Source organism: Lagenorhynchus albirostris, chromosome 3 (genome assembly GCF_949774975.1).
Source record: "Lagenorhynchus albirostris chromosome 3, mLagAlb1.1, whole genome shotgun sequence".
NCBI classification, from domain to species: Eukaryota; Metazoa; Chordata; class Mammalia; order Artiodactyla; family Delphinidae; genus Lagenorhynchus; species Lagenorhynchus albirostris.
The window spans coordinates 40,190,104-40,207,077 of NC_083097.1; the positions used below are offsets into that span (position 1 = coordinate 40,190,104).

The following is a 16,974-nucleotide window of genomic DNA, read 5'->3' on the forward strand; positions in this document are numbered from 1 at the left end:
GCAACGCACATGATTCTTAAATAGGTTAAATTTGAGAAACAGTGGATTAAATGCATTATTAAATTGATGTGTGTGGTGTGTGTGTCTGTGCTATGCTGCACCCTCCAGATGACAGGGACCTCAAGACTGAAGCCTTTATATCTCTTTTTATCCTTGTCAGTGGCCAGCCCAGTGCTCCGCTGACATAGTGGCCCTTTAATGAGCACCTGATGAATAAATGTGTGTATCATAATGAATGTATTTTTGTATTTTTCTCTGATAGGTGAACATTTAATGAGACTTTTTCTATAACTGGCATTTTAGTATTCTTTTAAGTATATTATTCATATGTTAGGCTTTAGTGTTTATACTTTAGTAATTTCTAATCTTTTTCCATGTTGGTTTAAGTTGCATTAATGACTAGTTTCATAAGTAACTCTCTAAACAAAAGGGATTGAGAAGGACATTTACTAAGCCATCACTTTTGCCAAACTGTATTTAATAGTGTTTTATGTACAACACATTTAAATACCCTTTAAATTTGACCTTCCTTCAGTGGAGTCAGACAAGAAATTCATTCATAGAAATTTGGAAAGATACTTTCACTTCAGAGAAATGCTTACTAAAATGTATGATTTTCTTTCATGTGGTCTTACAGTAATTCTCTCGAAAAACATAGACAATTTATTTTAACAATCATTTTTTTCCTGATTTATTGATAACATAGTTTAAATAAGGTTTTTTTTTTTTTTTGTCTTTTGTTTTTGTTTGTCTTCAATTGAAGCACCCAATCCTGCCCTAAGATTGGCAGAATTAACTTCTGGAATTTTTCCTTCCCCTACTTAAATATAAAAATGAATTTCAAGAGATACTGCACAGAAGAAGATGCAAAGATGGAAAGTTACGAGCTAGATACAGGACTCTTTAAACTCCTCACCCATATCAAGGATATAAAAGCATTAAGAATGAAGTTGACAGATTTGTGAAGTGGATTTCTCTGTAGAAAGAGCCTAGTGAGAAAGGCTTCAGTGAGATCATACAGTGAGATTGGCGTGTGTCTATGAAAGTTGGGACATGCAATTGATGAGTGTCTGACTCCTGCCTGAAATATCTAAAGGGCAAGATAGCTGTCTGGCTGCTGACGGGGATTGTCAGTGGGCAGTGGGACTGGCCTCACACCCAGAGTTGTCGGTACAAAGAATGTGTTTCCCATGGATCATTATGGAATCAAGTTAGCTCCTGTCCACAGAATCTCCTGGAAGTAAGTGGAGGCCTCTGCACAGAACAGCCGAAGCTATCCCTGATTCCTAGGGACCACAGTAGTGAGATGCATTCACTCACGCAAGGATGCAGGTGAAGGGAGATCTCCAAAGAGCCCACCAGAAAGATAACACCTGTTAGCACCTACTCCATCTTAGGACAGCACCAGTCAAGTACGAATTTCTGTACCCTGTATTTATCTTCCCTCCCTCCATCGGTGGAGATGTCAGATATTATAGTCAGCAATCTGAGAGAAGAGGGGCAGAGAAACAAAGAAACAGCCAATCATGCCCCTTCCTCAACTACAGGCTTCTCACCTCCCATAAGCTTTAGTAAGGGGAGGAGAGAAGATTTAACTATAAATCAACTTTGATATTTTGTCTTATTGATTTTGTTTTAGTTTAGGTTGAACCATATGAAATTGTTGCTATTTGATCCTTTTTTGACCTACAAATACAGCACTTTCATGTGGTACAACCTAAATTAAAATATAGAGCTTTTTTTTAAACAGACATTTTAAAACTAAAAATAATAGAAGTCATAAGACATTTATCTTTCCATCCAGTGAGAGTAGAAGAATTTCACCCTAAATAAGTTTTAAAGGGATCATGGGCCAAAAAAAAATTTACATTCTAATTATACCTCATGAGTTCTTGTTTGTTATATCGATATTAACTACAATTATTCACTTGATACAAAAGGTAAAGATCAAATATTATGGCCTACTTTCTGCAGTCACAGATTTTTCATTTAGTAGTTGCAATTATTGGAAAGGAGTCTCAAAGATATGGAATGTTTCTGGAAGTAATTTTCACCTCCACAGCAAAAAAAAAGGAAGGGGGAAGGAAGGAAGGAAGGAAGGAAGGAAGGAAGGAAGGAAGGAAGGAAGGAAGGAAGGAAAATAAATTTTAAAACTTTCATTAAAATTTCCATATGACAATTAGTATACATTAGGAAAATGCAATGCAAGTGACAAAAACATTCACCCTAAATAGTTACTCAGAGTTTCTCCCATGTTTCTGTGTGGTCCCATTAACACTTTTTGCAAACATAGTCAAGGAACTTTTGCAAACCAGTTTTTTACCCAAGACAGAGTAAAGGCTATAAAATTGTTTTGTAAAAAACCACCTATAAAAACAAACCTGAAACACTCTGAGCTTGCCATAAAAGATATGATGGTATAAACATTATGGAGGTCTTATTGATCCTCAATACCTAAACATAACATTGCTTTTAATAGTAAATGAGAATGATATAAATATGCCATATACAAGTACATTACCCTAAATAAAAGCAGTAAATTGTGAGGCTTGATATAAAAGTGAAATATACTAATGGAACAATGTCTAGACTGTTCCTATCAAGAGTATAGCATAATATTAAACCAGGCAAAATGAAAGAGGGAAATTAATTAAATTTTAGGAATATTATTTATCTTTCTTTTTACGACACATTTTATGGCCATTTCCCTAGGAGCCTAAACTATGAGGATCCTAATAGGTTAGGCTAATAGCCTAAACTATTCACTGTTTGGAGGTCTGAGAAGAAACCTGTCTGAGCTGTGCAGCCGTATCCTTGTCAGTCAGGCTGTCGTTTCTGAAAGTGATGTTGTGAATGTGCTGAATCTTCTTGCTCACTAGCGTCCTGGTCTCCGTTGTCCTCTACCTCCATTCATCACTCATCTGAGTTATTTTTCCCATGTAGAGTCCAGATCATGGAATTTCCCTGAATAAAAATCTCCTATCCTTGCCTGTGGAATAATACCCAAGCTCTCCAGTGACTTATAAGACGTTCGTCACCTAGTGGCTGTCATTCCACTGTCTCCTGCCTCCTTCCCTTCTTGCCCTGTAGCCACTCCTACCCTGGCCTTCCCTGAACACGTTGCTCTATGCTCTCATGATTCTCTCTGCCCGGAAAGCCCTTCTCCACCCCAGGCCCCATGTGCGAGGTAAACTTCTGAGACTCAGTTCAAGCGTCACTTTCTCTGTCCTTTTCTGTGGTTATTCCCCCCACCCTTCCCAAGAAAAATCCCTTCCCCTCCATATTCCCACAGCATTTACACACCCTTCGTCCACTGCTCTCATCACTCAGTGGCATCGCTTTTTGTTTCGTGAGTGCGTCTCTCCTGGTGGAATGTGAATTCCACAATGACAGCATTGTGCCTTAATCCTTTTATTTATGGAATACAGTTCAGTGTTTCCTGCATTGCCTAGCACATAGGGGGCAAGTCATTTATGTTGGAAAAATGTAATTTCTGTAATTTTTAATTTCTCCTTGTGTTAAAAATCATTATTGTACTGACCACCATCTCTCACTCTGCTTCATGAAGTCATTGAGGTAGAAGGGACTTGTTTGTGGGGGACACCCCAGATTCCCCTTTACATTGTGTTTCAGGCTTTTCTTTGCAGGTGTTCAACACATCTAGCCCCATTCACCGTCGGCCCTGATTTCTCCCATAGTCTTCCCCATTTTAACATCTTCTAGCCTTACATTTTTGAGCATGGGTCAATTTCATTGCAGTATCTTCCATCAAGCAAGAGACCAGCTAAAGACATCCTTTTCTTAGGACCTACATCTTTTTTTTCTAATAAATTTATTTATTTTATTTATTTATTTTTCGTTGCATTGGGTCTCCGTTACTGCGCAGGGGCCTTCTGTAGTTGTGGTGAGCGGGGGCTACTCTGCATTGCAGTGCGCGGGCTTCTCATTGCTGTGGCTTCTCTTGTTGTGGAGCACGGGTTCTAGGCGCGCGGGCTTCAGTAGTTGTGGTGCACGGGCTTAGTTGCTCCACGGCATGTGGGATCTTCCCGGACCAGGGCTCAAACCCATGTCCCCTGCACTGGCAGGTGGATTCTTAACCACTGTGCCACCAGGGAAGCCCAGGACCTACATCTTTAATTTACCGACTTTATTTGTGTTTCTGAGGAATCATTTCATCTACCTGTGAACCACTCCTGTTCATCCCTCTCCATAGTGACAAAGGTTAAGCCAGGTTTCAGCTAACACAACCTTGAATGGTTTGTGTTGACAGCTGATTTGGATTGCAGCCTGTATTACCACCACATTCATACTCTCATTTAATTGCAGTAGAAGCATGTTGTAGGGCAGGGCTTTTGCACCTTACTTTGGTAAAAGGAAACATAAAATGACGAGATGCAAAGTCTGAGCTCTTATCAGATTAAGCAACTGTGTATCCTACAGAAACACAAAAAGCTTTACTGTGCTTCCCTGTCATTACACCCCTAAAGAAGCTATTGATTGGATAATGTTAGTTGTTGAATGAAAACCCAGAAACTTAGCTCATTTTGGGCATTAAAATTTAGGCGCTGGTGTTATAACTCTAACTTAAGAATACAAGGTAATCGTATAATTCTAAATGAGGAAATAATTCCATTCATTCATGATTCTTTGACTCAGTATACTTAATAGCTATTTTAAACATTTCTCTTTTTTTAAAAACTCCCTTGTCATTCTGTTGTGACTTTAAGTTTTATAAGAAAAAATTAGTGATTTTTGTGATTTCTAACAACATCATTCCTTCCATATTCCTCACACTCACTTTCCTCCTTGTTCTTTTCTACCCTCAAAAGAGAAAAAGCCATTTGGATAATTAATTCAGTTTAATTTAGCAGATATTTATGAAGTATCTTATGGGTCAAGTATTATGCTAGATGTGATAGCAATATAAATAACAGACTCTAATACTTTGTCCCTAATCCTGAAAATCTTCCAACTTAGAAATGAAGCAAAGTCTTGTATTTGGATAATTGCAATGCATGACAGTGTGACATAAATATAACAAGGGTGAATAAAGCAGAACAATTAATTGATCTTTACGAGTAGATAGCTCAATATTAGAATAAAGCAACGTTTTCCAAGCTATGTTGTTTGAGGTGTTGAATATGTTCCTTACAAAAAAATATTCTCTTAAATAAAAATAAAATACATCAGGTCTTCCAATTCATGATTCACAACACATGTTTTCATATTAAAGATTCTGGGAGCACTTTCAAAAGAATCCACTTATGAGTCAGAGTAGAGCAATGCAGGAGTGAGAGAAAGCCTTGCTCTTTTGCTCCATTTGAAATTTGTGGCATTTTTTTACTTAATATAAATAGCAGAGGGAGACAGACAGACAGAGACAGAGAAAATGTTATACTTTGTATTAACAATTGCTTTCCAAGATTATTTGATCATGGACTCTTTTTAAAAAATCATACCTAGCAACTGAGAAAGTTAATATTCCCTGGAAAAGGGGTAAGGGAGTACTAGTTTGGGGCTTATATGAAACATGATTGCAAATTTTATGTTTAAGTGGAAAGTTCTAAGTGTTACAAACCTCTTGTTCATGTAACAGAATCCTCAGCCAGTTGTGTGCCTGGTTTATGCTATAATGTGGATCAGCTCTTACTTCTCTTTGGACTTAGATTGTAATTACAACTGCTTCATCAAGAAGTTCAAACTGCATCTCCCCAGGAGCTAAATGTGTCCCTTACAGTTGTCTCTGAAAAGTAACTTTTCTTTCTACTGTGGTTTATCCCCCCTTTATAAGAATCTACTGTTACTATCTTCATCTACTCTTTACTGATGCCATAAGCTGCTCTACCCATTCTCCCTTAAAGAAAGCCCACATTTAACCTATTCTCCTTTTAGCTGCCATCTCTGCCTACTTTTTTGCATTTAGCAAAAATGCCTAGAACCTTTCCATCTTTACTATTCCTCACCAGCTCTCTTCTTAACTCCACCCTCTGGGTCTTGTACCATCCAATGCAATTGGCCACTTCAAGTCAAATATGGTGATTATTGATTGTTCATCTTTCCGCAAATTCTGGAATGCTTTAAATGTCTTCAATGATCATCCTTGACAGATTTCCCAGGCTCAAGCCTGCTTTGCTTCCTCCCATTCTACTATCATACTCTGCTGTCTGTTCTTTACCTGGGTAGCTCGTTCAGAAATCTGGATCCTCCTTCCTCCATGAGGGCCTTACAAGTGAGACAATAAATGTGCTTGTGATTCTCTCTCCCCCTGTTTCCTCACCATGTGTGTTCATCACTTTTTATCTCATTATTTAATTCTCATACTTATTTGACTCGGTTGTAGATGCATGTATACCCATTATGCTAGTACAAATCTGTTTCACCTGCCTTAAATTATAAACTAAGCTGGGACTGAAACTATTTCTACTAAAGTGGGTCCCACCGGTACTCAGCAAAGCATTACATATGTCTTGTGATTTGAGCATTCTCCCATGATGAAAATTAATAAATGGCACTCTTTTCTGGGGAAGACATAGCTGACCTTATTCTATCTGGTTCCTAAGGAAATAAGAACCCCTGTGTCAGCCAGAGACCTACACTGAATGTCATTTTCCTAAGATGTGAGTTCCCACTGCCCACTCTTCTAATTTCCCACACTTCTTTATGTCTCCCTTTTTCTGTTTATCATTATTTCCCTACTATCTCAGTTTTCTACTTGCCTATGTGAAATGTTATAGTCATCTAGTAAGAATGTATGAGGGTCAACTGTGAGCAAAGCAAAACAGTGGTAGAGGATAAGAGAATACCAGAAGCTATGATGTAGTCCATACTCTTTACCCCTGCTTGCCCCTTCCTAACTTATAACGGAGTTGGGAGATAAAGCACGCATACAAAAGTTGAGAAGAACGCAGGGCTCACAGGAGCAGCACAGACAAGTTTGCTTCACAGTTTGAAGAAGGGGAAGATCAGTGTGGACTCTCGGCAACTAGGTGGACAAAGCTGCAGAGAAAGTGAAACTTGAATTGAATCTTACCGAATGGTAGACTTAGCTTAGTTGGAGGGAAAAGGAAGGGCATTTGGTCTGGATAGAGTTCATCCTGAGGAGTCCTGAAGATGAGGATGAATAAAGAAGGTAGGGCCAGACTGTTGAGTGGCTGAAAGTCAGGAGGAAAAAACTGGATTTTAACCTACAGGCCTAGTATTTCAAGAAGCAGCTTGAAGCTTTATCTACTTTCTATTTGAATTAGAAATACAATTCTCTTTTAAAGTATATTTCAAGATCCTTGATGTAGGCAATGAAGAGTTATTGGAGTTTTTGAACTAGGAAGACACATGATAAAAGCAGAATTTAAAGACGGTTAATCTACTAGTAATATGTAGAAGGATTTGAGGAAGTGGAAATGGAGGGAGGGAGATCAGCAGTGGAAAGACCCGTGACTGCCGTGGTCCAGGTTCAAGGCAATGATGCCTGGCCTGGGCTGGAGAAGGAATGAAGAAACATAGATAATAGCTGCCTTAGATCCAGTTCCCCAGAAGCAAACTCTGAGAGGAGGAGTCAAGTGATAGCAATTCATGAAGGGCGTGCTTCCAAAAGAAAATAGGAAGGGATTTGGGGGAACAAAACAGAGCAGCCACAGAGGACAAGAAAGCATGTGAGGGGCTTCCCTGGTGGCTCAGTGGTTGAGAGTCCGCCTGCCGATGCAGGGGACATGGGTTCGCGACCCGGTCCGGGAAGATCCCACATGCCGCGGAGCGGCTGGGCCCGTGAGCCATGGCCGCTGGGCCTGCGTGTCCGGAGCCTGTGCTCCGCAACAGGAGAGGCCGCAACAGTGAGAGGCCCGCGTACCGCAAAAAAAAATAAAAAAGAAAGCATGTGAGTTCAGGTGAAGTCAAGGCCTCAGCCTGATCTGGAAGGGGCTCCAAGTTAAGTCAAGGGGCTGGTCTTGCATTTTCCTGCACTCAGGCATTACCTATGATCAAGGCAAGGGGTGAAGAGGGAGAAAACTCCCAGGCACTTCTGACTCTTTGAACCTTGGGGCAAAGCAGCTCTAGCAGTCCAAGGACAATCATCTGGGGAAAGTCTCAGGTGGAGCTGTTAGAAGCAAAGTGTACAGAAAGGGTAAGGGAACAGGCAGTTATAAGTCCTCTTATATCCTAACATTTACAAAAAATAAGCTTATGAAAGTGAGATATATGTTAAGTAGTAAGAGAGATAGATGATAGAGAGATAGAAGATATAAAGCACTGATCTCTGACATACCAAGGTGTTACATCTTCTGCTGTTTCTGGTGTGAAGATAATTTTTCCAGATAATCCAATTCATAGTAATCAGTTCATAGTATGTTCTATGAGATATGGAAAGTGCGTTGTAAATTTTACATCACAAAGCAGCCTTATTTAGTTGGCATGACTTCCATCTCTTCTCATGTGAACTCCTCCCCATGTATAAATGAGAGGCTATTTTTTTCCTGAGGAGTTAATAGCTTATCACTAGAATTTGATCGACGGGAACAGTACACTCATTAGTAAAAAGTAGTAGGATTGTTGGGCAACCGCATTTGGGATTCATGAGCAAAACTTTAAAGTGAGACCAGTCTACAAGGTATGTGATTTTTGTCTAACAAAATTCAGTGTCATAGGATCACACACAGAGAAGGAGATATTTGGACTTAACCAGAGTTGGAAGTTAGCCAAGTTAGTTAATGGCGGGAAAAAAGGTTAAAGTAGTTAAATGTTTGCAAGTAAATGATTATGGTGGTGGATCATGGAATCTAGGCTGGGTACAAAAAAAAAAAGATAAGATCTGTGAATTAATTAGACATCTTAATGTGGTCAAGGAATTGATGAATTGGATATACGAGGTGAATGAGCTGAAGTTAATGATCAGAGAGAAGAACACCTGACATTGAGATTGAGGTGCTGCAATTTTTCCAGATGACAAGGTGAAGGCTAAGACCTTGGAAGTGGATGACATAGGCAAACTAGAGGAAAATATTACTAAAGCCAAGGAAGTCAAAGAAATGAGAGACTAGGGTGTTCAACAGATTCATCCAGGTAGTAAAATGTCCAAGAATAATGACAGGAGTGACAGTTTTCAAAGTTCTTTAGTCTCCTGCTTAATCAAATCTAAACAGAGAGAAATAAAAACAAAACCAACTCTGTAAGACACCCTGAATGGATGAGCAATTAACTTCCACAGCAGCATTTATTCACCTTGGTACCATAAATTAGGTATAATGATTATCTAAGTAAGAAAATCATTTTACTTTTATTTACCCTGAGCATTTATATACACAAAGACAATGTCAAACCTACATGGTTTCCCTTAATAATTATTCAGTGTCTCTCTGGATTACTAATTAAAAGCTGTTAGGGTCATTGGGAAAAGAATTTTAAATCTATTCAGAGAGTAACAGATAACTGTACATAACATTTAATTGTCAAGGAAATAACCTGAATTGGAGTCATGGGAGACTAATAATTGTCTTTTTCTAATTATAACAGCACATAGTCTTGGAACAGATGGTGACAGATATTAGGTGAAAGATACAGTCAAAGAGCAAACCTAACCTGAACATGGATTGAGCAGATTTTGTGTTTATTCAGCTTACGGTGTACCTTCTCTTATACTCGCATATGTTCTCTAATTATTTCTTATTTATCTTATACCTGATTCAGCAATTCTAAGGAAGGATTCGTATACTCTATTTCTTTTTTTAAAAATATGATCTATTTACTTGCTTGTTTGTCTGTTTTATCGTATTTCCTAATGTACCTCAGTTGGCTAGCTAGCTGCCTGAACTCACTGAGTGGCCGTGACGTGGCAGCAACATTTAGCAAAAGCTGAGGTGATTAGAAAATGGGGGGAAGTCAGCTATATGTCAATTTTTAAAAAAAGAAAAAAAATTTAATTTAAAAATAAAAGAGGAGACTTAAGTGGGAACATAATTCTATGTGCTGTAACAAGTGAGTTTACACCTATGAAGATTTAACACGAGCACCTAAAAAAACAAAATATGACTAGAAAAAAAAAAAGAAAGAAAATGAGGGGATTTGGGCGAGGTAAGTTTTTACTGAGACAAAATAGAGAGGTGAAGGATACCACCCTAGACTAGGCCTCCTTCTGCCCCTTCATTATGGAAAGTGAGGTTTTTTTAACTCAGCTTCTTCATTTATAAAATGTGACACTAATTTCTGTTACTATAATTTGAATAAGTTAGGAAAGAAAGCTAAAAAAAGCAGTAAAAATATAGGATAGTGTTCAGGCATGGTGGCATAATTGCTCCAGGTTGTCTAGTATACTCCAGAAGGTGGCGCAGAGACGATAAAGATTATGTTTAATTGGGAGTTCTCTTATTTGTTTCTGCAAGTACCAGGGTATGCTTTTGGTTTCCAAAAGGACCAAGCTGTAGAAATGTATCTATAAATCAGACAAATAATTAAGCCTAAAGATTTCTGACAACAGTGACATCAAGGGAGGTACAAGGTAGACGCTGATCATTTATGCCGTTTGGAAATAGGATCAGACTTGGAAATAGGACTGGCTGAACAATGGGCAAACTAGACAACTGCCTGGAAAGAAAGCAGCCCTTTCTCAAATTACTTCCCCTACCTAAGAAACGAAGTGCCCAGAACTCCTACATTAAAAAGACATTCCTTTGGGTAAAGGATTCTCTGAGTCCCTAATTTTGGGGTAGGAAGGTTAAACAAAAAGTAACGTCAGGCACAATTCTTGATATAGATTAGTTTATTGGTTCACATAAGCCTTCAAAGGAGGGTGTAGAAAAAGGATAAGGAAAATGGGCAAGGGGTGGGAGAGGGTATGGAGCAAGGGAAATCGAAGCAGTGGCACTTAACCTTCTAATTCCTTTTCCTTCATGATGGCTCTGCTGTTAGCTGCCTGCATTATCCAACCTGTAAGAAAGAAAGAATGAAAGGAGAATGGCAGTAAGAGAGGGAAGACAGAGAACAAGAAAAGAGAGGGAAGGGCTGATTTAGGAGATGTGACGCTACAGCTGAGCTACATAAAGCAGGAAGCACATGTGTGTCTTTGCCAGATACGTGCCCTGCTTATGCTTCCAACTTCATCTTGTCCCTCTCTCCCCTCCTAGCTTAGCCCAGACTCACTGACTTTCTTTCTGTTCTTAGAGCACCTACCACTTTCCCAACTCAGCTTCTTCACTTACACAGTTCCCTTTGTGCGGACCTCATCCTCCCTCTCAGCCACCATCTGAACAGGTCTCCACCCTTCTAGCACATGTCTTTTAAGTCTCAAATATCACTTCTGAAAGGCCTTCCCTGAGCCTTCACTTTAAATTAGGCTCCTAGGTTATACTTGCCAATAATAGCTTTTCTGTTACAGCCCTTTTCACAGTTTGCGATTGAACCTGTATTTAAATGATTCTTGTGTTTAATCTGTCTCTCCCTCTAGTTTAGAAGCTCCCTGAAGGCAGAGGCCATGTCAGTTTCATGTTCTACCCCCTCCCCAAGCTTACCAGAGTCATTCAGTAAACACTGTTGAAGAGATAAGCCAGTCCTTTGAGAGGTTTAATAACAACACTTTCATTTGTGTTCTTTGGCATCCACAAATGGCAGTGATCATTACTGTCAAAGTAGAAAGACTTGTGTACTGATAGAGTTTTAAACTCATCTGAAAGACTAAAATGTATTACTACATCTGATGCATATGTTTAAACGCAAAAAAATTGAAACAGGGAAGTCTGCTAGATGGATAACTCACAGTGGCTTGGTATTTCAGGTTGGAATTGTACAGTATGGAGAAAATGTAACCCATGAGTTCAACCTCAATAAGTACTCATCAACGGAAGAGGTGCTTGTTGCAGCAAATAAAATAGTCCAGAGAGGTGGCCGCCAGACGATGACAGCCCTTGGAATAGACACAGCAAGGTATATGGATAAAAAAATAAGCCAAAGTAAAAGACTGTGCAAAAATTACTGCTTATGATCTAGCCCTTTGGAGTATTAATTGAACAGTTGCCTTAGCAATATTTAAAGCCATTTTGTTGAAAAGAGAGTCAACTGATTAACTAATAGTTATAGGATCAAATTTTTCTATATTACAATCTCATCACTCTTCTTATCTTTCCTCTTATTCCAAGGCTTTGACTGATGGAGAATCAGTCCAAAAAATCGCTGTAGTCTACGGCATCACATTCTTGGGTACTAAGACATAATATTAGATAATATCTTTTCCTTTTATTCTTTGTTTTCAGCCTCTAGGAATCTCAATCTAAAAAAATGGATTAATATCAGTCCGCTTCTACTCAATATATATCTATACCCTAATATGTCTATAATTTTACAGCATTTTACAGATTTAAATTTTACGGATTTAGGGTTATTGAAGCTCTCAAATAAGAGGTTTTAAGAGGGCAAACTAAATGTTGTCTTATTTGAAATCATTTTCAGTGAAAAGATTGAAAAGAAGTGGAGGGACTTCCCTGGTGGTCCAACGGTTGGGACGTTGTCTTCCAATGCAGGGGGTGCGGGTTCCCACATGCCTCACGGCCAACAAAGAACCAAAGCATAAAACAGAAGCAGTATTGTAGCAGGTTCAATGAAGACTTTATAAATGGTCCACATCAAAAAAAAATCTTAAAAAAAAAAAAGAAGTGGAAAGGATTTCATGATTCGTGCTCTCTCTCTTTCTTCCTTACTTTCTCCAAATTCCCTCTAATTCACATCCCTCCCTTCCTCCCTTCTGCAGTTTCCTTCATGGAGCACACATAACCCACCCTGTGGTTGAATTTCATTCTATAAGAACCTACAGAACTGTCCTTTTCTTACAATGTTCAGCTCCTCTTCTCTGTATTTTTTCTGATCTCCCTCAGCTCTTATCTTTTGCTGTTTTTCCCCTTAATCATCATGAAAGCTTCTGAACAAAAACTAAGCAATACCAAAATCACAGGAAATCTAATGGTCAGTTTGACTAATGTTAAGGATCCTTCTCTTAAGTGCCTTGAACTTCTGGACACTCAACTGATTCTGAAGAGTTGATTACCCATGGCCTCACTTCACCTGCCTGCTAAGATCAGTGTTTTGAGGGGGCTGAAACAGTTAATATGGATACTCCAAAGAATGGATTGGATTTTCAAAAATTTAAAATTTCATGTGCAGCTTTTAGACTCATAAATGTTAGAAAAGCATGTGGTTCTAGTTATATGGGGCCCATGAGAAAAATAACCACAAACAGATGGGGTAATTTTACATTTACCTGCCCGTAGATCACCAATTTGCATGCACAGAAGTGCACACGTTTAGGTGTGCTGAGTGTGCATTCTTAAATAATTGACTAAGTGTGACCGCACATTCAAAGTAAATCAGAGCGTTCTTTGAAAGCTCTGAGCCTGTAGGGAACTTTGTTTTCCAAAGGCAACCGCTTAAGATGAATATTCATTTTTGAAAACTAACTGAAGAAATATTCTGGCTGCTTTTGCTCCTGCATAAATACCACTCTAAATACCTTGTCCCTATATGGTTTTTGCCTATGTGTTTCACAGAGGGTCTAGCTGTAGGACACAGAGTTTATTGAGTTTTGTATATAAATAAGACTCCATAATGATATTACTAAGTACTCTTCTTTTTTTTTTTTTTTTTTTTTTTTTGCGGTACGCGGGCCTTTCACTGTTGTGGCCTCTCCTGTTGCGGAGCACAGGCTCCTGACGCGCAGGCTCAGCGGCCATGGCTCACGGGCCCAGCCGCTCCGCGGCATGTGGGATCTTCCCGGACCGGGGCACGAACCCGCGTCCCCTGCATCGGCAGGCGGAGTCTCAACCACTGCGCCACCAGGGAAGCTCTTAGGTTTATTTTTAATTGTTCTTTACTCCTTTCAGGCAGGACCAGTTGTAAATAATATTTCTAAATTTTTTAGAATCCTTTACCTCCATTTTCAGTGTCTCCCAGTTCAAAATATTTTTGTGTCCCCTTAACCCTATCCCAAATTTTCTTTCTTTTCATTGCTTCACAGTGTTTAATCATAAGGCCTGGATTCTCCTGTCCCAAGGAAAGGGATTCTCCTGGGATATGTTAATGTTTAAAAACATGCAGGGAAGTCAATGCTTATTTTAAAGAAAGAATACTGGATGGTGGTAATTGGGGGTCAAGGGCAATTTGCTGAAGATATTTGAAACAGAAAGGGTATACTCAAGAGCTCTGCCATAGAAAGCCAGCCCTAGCTACCAGATTTTCTTTAAGGAAGGTGGTTTAATCATCTCCTTCAGCTGATGTTCATTTAGTTATGACCTTGATCTTCAAGAGAATTAGGAAGTTTTGGTGATCCTCTAAGGAATTAAAACTGTAAAAAGGATTAAATCTTATCCATGTCCAAACTTCATTTAGAGACTAGCCTTTAACATCTATTTTTCACCTTTGTCTGTACATAGAAAGAACTCAGAGAATCTGTTTGTGTGGTGTAGAGGACAGAGACACACAGTTTGCCAGCGATCAATATATATTTTTTAAATAGCTTCTTTTTCTCTTTTGAAAATTTTAGGAAAATTTTAAAATGTAAAAAACAGTACAACAAAATCCTATGTACACATCAAACAGAATCAACAGTTGTTAACATCTTGTCATATTTGTTGTTAGTCCTTTTAAAGGAAAAATAAACACAGATAAAATCGCCTTGCTCACATCACAAGGATCCTCTCTCCCTGCTCACAAAATACCCACTACTGTGCATTTACTATATATCTACAGTAGAGCCAATGTGTACTGTGGCGAACTGTTGGAAGGTGAAAGACAGGTGTTTCTTTGGTATATCTCAGCTGCAGCTGTTTGTCCTTATGACCAAAGTAAAATATTTAAAATGATTATTCAGCACAATGATTGCTGCATTTTACACCAAAATCTAAAAAATATTATATGAAATCCATTCACTGTTTCAGTCCTAAGTAAAATGTACTCTTCTTTTCGAAGGCTCCAGAAGGGAAAGTAGTTGAGTAAAAGAAAGTAATGGAGGGAAAGTGTGCCTGAGTGAGTGTGTGTGTGTGTGTGTGTGTGTGTGTGTGTGTGTGTGTGTAGAAGGTACAAAACAAACAAAAACTGTCAGTTTCCTGTATCTTCCATCTCTTTCCATAAATGCTTGTTGAATTAAATCAAAATTCCTTTCTTTGAAGTTAGGTTATAGCATTTTTCCTTTCTCTCCATGCCACCTCCTCCCACCTCACCCCCAGCAGCTTGTGTCCTAAAACCTAGTTCAGACTTTCATAGCTATGCCAAACGCTCCTTGCCCCCCAAAAGCCTACTCTGTCACTGACTCAGACCACTGCCATCTGCAGTCTTTAATTCCTATGTCTGAATTTTTACCCCACATCCAAGCGCACTCTCAATCACTCACAGCCATACAAATACTGTTTTCTCCCATGCCCCCTCCATAGCTTACAGGATGTCCAAGCTGTTCTGTGAATGTCAGAGTAGGTGGGGGAAGTGAGGACCAAAGCAAAAGCTCTGCCAAAAGCAGAAGGAAAGAGGCCTGTCAAGCAAGAGAAGGAGTGTTTACAGAAAAAGGAGTGACTGGGAAAGTATTTAAAATCTGACCTTCTGTAAATCTGCTGTATGCTTGTCACACTCTCCCTTTGAAGTTTCCAAAGAATGAAAGACTGTTGCCTTTTGTTAATGGGATCTGTGGTGACTGGCAAAATGGTAACCTCTCCATCATCTGGAATAAGTCTTAAACTATTACAAACAATAAGCATCATGCCTCCCAGCTTGAACAATGGGCAACAATGTTGATCTTGGAGGGAAAGCACTGGGCTACCTGGAGTTGGCAGTGTTTTCATTTTGTTTACCACTTTGCCTAACCTTGGGCTGGTGTTTTATTTGCTGCCCTTTTGTCTGTGATTATTTCAGGAAAGAAGCTTTCACTGAAGCCCGGGGTGCCCGAAGAGGGGTTAAAAAAGTCATGGTAATTGTGACTGATGGAGAGTCCCATGACAACCATCAACTGAATAAGGTCATCCAGGACTGTGAAGATGAAAGCATTCAGCGGTTTTCCATAGCTGTAAGTACAGGGCTAGAGATGGCTTTCAGGCTGTGGTGTGAAGAGAAAAGCTGTGTGCATATCATGGTTATTTTATGAGAGTTACACAAACAAGGTTGAAAAACAGAAACTTCTCCATTTGGAAGTAAACTCTATGGGGGCAGGTTTGGGTCTTGCCCCTTTTGTGTCTTCAGCACCCGACACAGTGCTAGGCAAATGGAGACTCAGCAAACAATCACTACAAGAAAGGAAGGAAGAAAATAAGGAAAGATAAAAGGAGGAAGAAGGGAGAAAATACATAAGAAGAAGGAAGGAAGGGTGAGAGAGAGAAAGGGACAAAAATAGGGAGGGGAAAAGAGGAAGGGGAAGGGGGAAAAGATGGAGGGATGGAGGGAGGAAGGCATATGCCTCAGTCTAGGGGGAGGGGAGTTTCTTAAAGTGATTTTTTAAATAAGTCAGAGAACAAAAGAGTTCAGAACTCTAAAAGTTCAACCAAAATTGTTTTTCAACAAAATCCCTTTTATTTATAGTAACAACAGATATTACCCACAATTGTTTTTCAGCATTTAATCAGGGATATTTCCTTTTTCTCTTTCAAAAGTGTGATCAGTGAAAGACACTCCACCAATAGTAGGTAGGGAAGAAAAATAGATTCATCCCTGATGAAGTCCCAGAACACACAATTGATTCACTTCTTCCCTGGGGCAAGGTGACTGTACTTCTTATTTTATAACCAAGATAACTAGGTTGTAAACACTTGCAACATTTTCTTTCTCATTTGGGGTACAAGATGTAAAAAAAAAAAAAAATTAAAACATCTCATTATTTCTCTTTCCCTTTGTTGTTACTTCGGTAAGTTATCTTTTGCCAACTGTTATTCAATCGATTATTACCTCTCCTGTTAACTATAGCTATTTTGATCTTTTCGGTGGTTGAGAATAATTCCATATGGCTCAGCCTTCACTCAGAGATACTGT

The 16,974-nt window shown here is 39.1% G+C and overlaps 1 protein-coding gene across 1 annotated transcript in view; it reads left to right on the forward strand.

Annotated features, from left to right (window-relative positions):
• ITGA1 (integrin subunit alpha 1) overlaps positions 1-16,974 on the forward strand; it is a 165,985-nt gene that overhangs the window by 82,705 nt on the left and 66,306 nt on the right. The window contains exons 7-8 of the mRNA XM_060142938.1: positions 11,756-11,904; positions 15,868-16,018. Coding sequence (XP_059998921.1) covers positions 11,756-11,904; positions 15,868-16,018 — 300 coding nt within the window. The remainder of the gene's footprint in view (positions 1-11,755; positions 11,905-15,867; positions 16,019-16,974) is intronic.